At 66.8% G+C, this 7025-nt stretch overlaps 1 protein-coding gene across 5 annotated transcripts in view; it reads left to right on the top strand.

Moving 5' to 3' along the window:
• Positions 1-7025, top strand: part of INPP5A (inositol polyphosphate-5-phosphatase A) — a 138801-nt gene that overhangs the window by 91965 nt on the left and 39811 nt on the right. For all 5 annotated transcript variants that reach the window (XM_039835958.1, XM_039835960.1, XM_039835959.1 and 2 more), the window contains exons 5-7: positions 545-648; positions 4652-4704; positions 6105-6224. In XM_039835958.1, the coding sequence (XP_039691892.1) occupies positions 545-648; positions 4652-4704; positions 6105-6224 (277 nt within the window). The remainder of the gene's footprint in view (positions 1-544; positions 649-4651; positions 4705-6104; positions 6225-7025) is intronic.

The raw sequence follows: 7025 nt of genomic DNA, 5'->3' as shown, positions 1-7025 counted from the left end.
CCGCGTCACGTGTTCCTGGCCCCAGTAGGCGAACATGTGACGGGGCTGGCCGCGGTTGGCAGCCGTCTGGACTGGGGTGCCCCAGCGGTGGTCTCTGCAGGCCCATGTGCTGCCCAAGCTACCCTAGGCGTCACCTCACGGAGGGCTCACAACCCCTGAGGTTCCCACCATGGGTGTGGGGACACTGTCCTGGGAAGAGACAGCCCCAGGCCCCATCTGGGGCGTCTGCCCGGCGAGGGGGAGGCATCCAGTGAGGTGACGGCCGGCTCTGGCAGCAAGTGTCCAGCGTCCCCTCTGTCCGCGTCACACGGCAGCTCTTCCGTGGGCGTGAGCGGTGCAGGCGCGGGGAGAGGTCCCACAGCCCTTCCGCACGTTCACGGTTTCGCTGCGTCCGCCACGTGGCCTGTGACTGGGCGGGGACCGGTGGGGCAGGGCAGCGCCAGCGGATGAGCTTCCGGTGTCCCCACGAGCACAGGCCTGCGGCCCGCCGGACGGGGCATGGGACGTGGCGATCACAGCATTGTCCTGTCCTGCTCTTTTCCAGCTAAGAAGTACAGGAAGGTCACGGGCAAGGAGATCTACTCAGACACGCTGGAGAGCACGCCCATGCTGGAGAAGGAGAAGTTCCCGCAGGACTACTTCCCCGAGGTGCGTCACCGCGGCCACCTCCACGAGGCCGCGTGCTCTCGCGCGTCAGGGGCACGCGGGCCTCGTGCTCGCGGCGGGGAGCACAGCTGGCGGCGGGTGCGGGAGTGTGTGGCTCGCCGGGCTGTCCCAGGTGAGGGCGGGAGCAGGCGGGGTTGATCCTGCGTCCGGCCCAGTGGCAAGTCCCCGACTGTTTCCAGGGAGAGGCGCTGTGCCCTGGAGCGCTCTGGCCGCCTCCACACCCGGGCTGCGTGGCCGAGCCGTCTGGTGTGGGGGGCTGTGCGCTCGGCAGCTTCGTCCCCGGGGTGCTCGGGGGGCCTCTGGCCGGCGGCTCACAGAGGAAGCCGCGGGGCGTGGCCAGCGCGCAGCTCGGCGGGAAGCCTGGTGCCCGCGTCCACCACGCGTGCCGCAGAGAAGGTGCTGCTTCGCCAGCGCCCGGAACTCGGGGAGGGCGCGGGCCTCGGAGAACGTGGCTGTTTCCGTTGGTCCAGCTGCGCTTCTGTGTGGGATTCTTTGCGCACTGTGCCCATGACTTGGACCCTGGGACGTTTTAGTGAACGGCAGAACCCGCACTTCTGGAGTTTCCTAGTCCTCTGTGATTCACGTGGGGCCCCCTAGCTGGCCACGCCGTCCCGTGCTGTCTGCCAAACCACAGTCACACAGGAGGGACACTGTGACTGAGGCACGCAGGTGGCGGAGTTGGAGGCCCGGGCGGCTGTCCCCGCCAGCCGCGGTCACGCGCCCGAGCGGCCTGCCTCCCGTGCCGGCGTCGTGCTGGGCCACGAGGAGGATTGTGCCCTGGTCCCTGCTGCTCAGCAGGTGCCCCACCTGTTCTCAGAGCCGATGCTCAGCAAGGTCACAACTTCATGAACTGGCTTTATGGCCCGAGCCCGGAGCGGAGGCACTGGAGCCCCGGGAAGGATGGGCACCTCTGTCATGCTGGGGCGCGGCTTCCTCGCCCATTGTCCCCGACCGAGGACTCAGTGTCAGGGGGCCGGCCCCCTGCCCTGGCTGCCCTTGGCTCTCCTCTGGCCCCGCTCTCCATGAGCTTGGAGGGGGCGGTGCCCAGAAAGCTCTGGAAGCTTCCGTTCCCACCCCGCACGAGCGCAGCCACGTCTCAACCCGGGTGGGCCTCCCGGACGATGGCGTGTGGCGTGCTGTGCAGAGGTCGGGGCCGGGGTTCTCCCGGAGATGGCGGGGGCTGAGAAGTCGGTGTCGGAGCCCAGTTATGGCCAAGCACCAGCCCCTGCCCACCCAGCCCCACCCTGGCTCGCCCACCAGCCACGAGGCAGGGACCCAGGGCCAGCAGTGGAGGACCGGGCGCCTTCACAGAGAGAGCCAGCTTACAGTCCTCGGGGACAGTTGGGGACTGCCCGGGTCCTGGCCCCCCATGGCCGTGCCCCAGTGCCCCCCTGTGAGAAGTCTCCAGCACTACTGGCCGTGCCTGATGGGGCTGGAAACCTGGGCTCGGCCCAGCTCTTCGCTCGTCGTTTGGGTCCAGTGCCAGCCCAGCAAGGCCAGCGTCCCACCCAGCGCCGAGGCAGCGAGCGCCTCAGTCACCACGAGGGATCACCCCGTGGCAGGAGGGCAGGCCCAGCAGGGTGGCCGCGAGGCTGGGGCTGGGCAGCCAGGCCAGGCTGGTGAGCCTGCAAGGCAGGGGGACAGTGCTCGGCGCGGGCCGCTGGTGACGGTCCCAGGGCCGGTGTGGGGTGACTCCCCCTTTAACTGCCACTTTCAAGGCTCGAGCTGTTGCCAGTGACCCCAGACTGGGGCGAGGGGGACCTGGACTCAGCCCTCCCTCCCCGGACGCCCCGCACGCTGAGCCCCGCAGGCCAGACACACCCGATGTGGCCCTTGTCGCCCCAGGAACTCGCAGGGTCCCTCACCCTCTCACCACTCACTGGCGACCCCAGAATTTTGGCCTTTGGTCTTCTCACTGCATCTCATCCTCAGAGGTGGGGTCACCAGAGGCGGCCAGCGTCTGTTGGCTGTGAGCGATGACGCTCTCTAAAGAAGAGGCTTCAGTGACGGCCGCCAGGTCCTTTGTGGGGCTGGGGCGATGCGTGGGACGGCCCCCACGGAGGAGCGAGTTTCCTCAGGACACAGGACCCCCTGACAGGCTCGCTGCCCCAGGGCCCAGCACGTGGGGCCACGGCGTCTTCCCCCCACTGCCCGGTGGCTGGGGCCTCAGCCCTGGCGCCCCCTCCCTGCTCACCCCTCAGACAGGGCAGACACGGTGGCGGGGCAGGACATGGCCCCCGGCCTTGCTGCCCGCGGCTGGCGCACTGTTCCCCTGAGGTGCCGAGGTGGCCCCGTGGGACAGACAATGAGGGGCCACCCCCCTGCCCTGGGTCCAAGCCCTAGCTGGCGGTCAGCAGACCTGGCCCCAGGGTGACCGCCACACGCGGCGTCGGCCTTGGCCATCATCGGTCCCTCCGCTGCCACGTCAGAAGTGGTCTCGGGGTCAGTTGGTGAGATTCCAGGACGTGAGGCTCTGCCAGGGGACCAAGGGCGGTCGCTGGCCCGCGAAGGCCCCTTCGGTTCGGTGGCACGTCCCAGGCGCCCGGCGCCCTCTGTCTTCACCAGAAGGCGGCTACCGGCGGGCGGGGCTCCCGGCGCCACCGTGTTCTGCCTCCGGCCAGTCGCTCGGCTTTATCCGAACGCTGGGGGAGGGAATTAGTTTAAGACGGATTTCCCTTTCTTTTATTGCCGCCACTTAAGGGTAATCTAAGTGTAATTACCGTGATGGAGGCGATCCCAAATAATTACGGCCCAGTGCATAGAAAACTAACAAAACTTTCCCTGCTGATTTACGGCCGCTTTTGGCTCAGCACGGGTTTCAAATGCCGCCTCTGGGAGCGGCACTCCAGATAACGTGAGGCCATTTTTAAAAAGCAGATTTGTGCAGTCGATCAGGGCCGAGACATTTTTTTCCTCTCGCCTGTAGTGAGGAATTGGTTGTTCCCATAGATCACTGGACTGCCCCAGACGCTTATGAAAGATGAATTAATTTCGCTAATGCTCCAGCGCGGGCCTTTCCCGGGGAAGGCTGTGCGGGGGGACCCTCCCCGCGGCCCTCCGTCCTCGGCGGTGATTTATGCTGTCTCTCAGTAGATGAAGCCGTCTGCGTTCGCCATCCATCTGCTGGCTAAAGGAACTGTTACAGGGGTCTGAGCAGAGACTTCATACTGTAAGGGGGACGGCGAGGCGGCCCCCGCTGCGTGACGTGGCTTTTCCATGGTGACAGCCTCTAAGAGCCAGGGCGACCGCCCCGCCACACTGTCCCCCGTCCACCATGGCCTGGCGTCCTCGACAGAGTTTCAGAAGGGGCCAGTGGCCAGAAAGCCTAGAGTGCGGGAATAGAGCGACTGATCCGGCATTTGCACACACACGCACACGTGCACACTCCACGGCTGCCCTGCGCAGCTTCCGGGGTCCGTCTGCAGCCTGCCTGGGGGAGGGGGGCCGGACAAGAGCACCGGTCGGCGGCCTGTATCCGGTCCGGTTCCTCTCACGCCTTCGGCTGCCCCGCGGGCCGGCGTGAGGGCTGAGCGCGTCCGCATCCTGCGAGGACGCTGTGCCCAGCGCCTGATGCGGTCAGTGAGGTAACAGGAGCGAACCAGGTGTGGTCAGCACCATGACTACGGGATTCACCTAGAACGTAGCCAACACAGATGGCGTTGGGGTGGGCGGTGGTCACCTTCATGGTGACCTTGAGTGCTCTGGGCAGAGGGCTGATTGGGAGGGCGCTGCCGTGAGGGCCGGTGGCGGTGGACGTTGCTCGTGAAGTCCCGTGATTGGGGGGAGGAAGGAAAACGAGCCGGCGGGCAGCTCGCGGGGCCTGGGGAGGGGCTGGGAAGATGGGTCCCCCCCACCCCCGCTCTCGTGGGCTGCCTGCTCGACGGGTGGCACCCAGCGTGTTTCTGATTGACAGGCACCTGGGCCGATGGTGAGTCGGTCTCTCTCCTCTCCAGCTCCTCACCTGTGTGACCGGTTTGTTTTTCAGTGCAAATGGTCGAGGAAAGGCTTCGTGCGGACCAGGTGGAGCGTTGGGGACTGGTAGGTGTGCTGCGTCCACTGCTTCATCTGTCCTCACGCTTGCTCCTCTGCGTGTCGCACAGGGGTGTGTGCGGACGGGCCCATCGAAGGCCATGTGCCCTGAACCCCTGTTCTGTGACCCTTTCTGGTCTCGGTGACGCCGTGTGACCCGGAGCGTTGTCCCCGGGTGCCCGTGAGCACAGTGTCCAGGCGTCAAAGGCCCAGGGCCACTGCCCCGCCCCGGCGGCCCCTTCCTCCATGGGCCCGCGGCCCACCGCTGCCTGCAGCCTATCCCGTGGGCGTCAGGCGCAGCCCGCTGTCCCTCGGCCCCTCGGGCCCGGCCTCCCTACAGCATCTGCGTCCCCACATCGCCCCGACTCGCTCTGTCTCCACAGCAAGGTCCTGGAAGGGCACATGTGTCACCTCAAACGGGCCTCGTGCCACTGGCAGGCTTGTCCAGGTGGAAGGAGCGAGGACTGTGGCCCGTCCCTGTCATCGGGGGACAGGGAGCTGGTGACAGGCTCTGCGGCCTGTGCCCCGACCCAAGCCTGGACTGCCTGTCACGGTGCCCCAGCCAGGGTGGGGGCTGTAGAGCTGCCGGGCCCTGAGTCGTGGGGCCCCCCGGGTTTGGCTGTCCTAAAGCCTGGACAGAGCTTGCGGTCTAACCCAGGAAGCATCAGGCCACCACTGCTGGCCCTGCCGGGGCCACACAGCATGGGCACTAGAAAGCAGGGTGCTTAAGGTCACCATGAAGCTGCAAGACTGGCTTGTCCTTCCCCTCTGCTGCATGATCAGTGGTGTCTCACTGGGCTTGGGGTCCGCGGGTCCCTGCTCTGTGGATGACACGTGCTTACCTGCCCACCGCCCTCACTGAGGTGGGCTCGGCATGGCAATGCCAAGGGGCTCTCAAGGCGGACAGGCTGACCGCACGGCTTCCCGTCCTCGCCACAGCCCTGTGGACACCGAGGTCACTGGGCGTTTCCGCAGGACGGTGGGCACTGCACGCAATGGGCCTCAGGCGGCGTCTGCCCGGCCCCCTGCTGGCTGGGGCCACCGAGGCCTCCGCCGCCCTCCTGATCTGGCTGGCCACCTGAGGAAAGTCTCTGTGGCTGAGTGTCCGTCCTAGTCTCTAACAGGAAGCTCCAGTTGGCCAGAGTAACTGGCTGCCATTGCAGTGACGTTTGAGGGTGGCACTCGGGTCTCGCACATCCTCTGAGCAGGTGGGGCCTGTGCTCTGCGTCAGCCCAGGGCTGCCGAGGACAGGGACACGGGTGCAGGTGGCTCTGCCCATTGGCAACCCCTGGAAACCCTGACCAGGCCTTGCTCCACGTCCCCCAAAAAACCCAGGCTGGAACAGCATGGGCGCCCGCTGTCCCACGGCTTCAGCCCTTTGTCACCGAGTGTCCTTTCTGTCTCTGCAGCGCCTTCGACCTGGTGAACATCCACCTTTTCCATGACGCTTCCAACCTGGTCGCTTGGGAGACCAGCCCCTCGGTGTACGCGGGGATCCGGCACAAGGCCCTGGGCTACGTGCTCGATAGGTAGGTGCCGAGCGCCCCGCACCGCCACCGCTGGGAGCCTCGCTCCCTGAGACGCTCTTCCTCGTGGGACTTTTCCTATTTGCCAAAACTGAAACTCGGCACTGTCGGCCGAGGCGCCAGCGGCACCCCCCAGGCGGACTGAGGCGGGTGACCCCACACCTGTTTCGTGGGAATGGCAAGGAAGCACACCCCGAGCGGTGGCAGGAAAGACGGCAGCCGAAGCGTCTGGGGGCCTGAGCCTCGCGTGTCGGCTGTGTGCTCGCCAAGCCCCCTGGGTCCCCACTGGCCGAGGCGGCGACTCTGTGGCTCTGGCCCACCTGCCGCCCCTGCGGCTGCCAGCCGGGCTCTGGGCCCCTCCAGCGGCCTGGCGCCTCCCAGCTCCGCCCCAGGCCCCGTCTCTAGGCCGTGCTTCCCGGGCCAGCTCGTGGGCCTGTGGCGGGGAGCAGGGAGCAGTCCCAGTGGCCTTCACAGCGAGGGGGCCGCTCCCTCCACCCCAGATCCCGGTCATCCCGTCACGCTGCCCGCCCCTCACTCCCCATTCAGACCTGAGACCTGGTTTTCAGGACCCTCGTCCTGGACCCCGTGGGGCCCTCCCTCTGTGTGGTGGTCTCTGATCTCTCATGGGGTCAGAGCCAACAGCTGTCATCTGGGAAGAAAGGGGGCCCCAGACCCCACCGACAGGGTAGGTTTGGTCTTGGGGCCAGGGTTCCTCTCGACTGGAAGATGGGCCTCTCGTGGAGCTCAGCCTGGAGCCCACTCAGCCAGGAGCTGCTGCCTGCTCCTCCCCTTCTCCGGCTCCTC

Source organism: Pteropus medius, unplaced genomic scaffold, assembly GCF_902729225.1.
Source record: "Pteropus medius unplaced genomic scaffold, Ma_sr-lr_union100, whole genome shotgun sequence".
Taxonomy (NCBI): domain Eukaryota; kingdom Metazoa; phylum Chordata; class Mammalia; order Chiroptera; family Pteropodidae; genus Pteropus; species Pteropus medius.
This window is presented reverse-complemented; position numbering and strand designations above follow the sequence as displayed.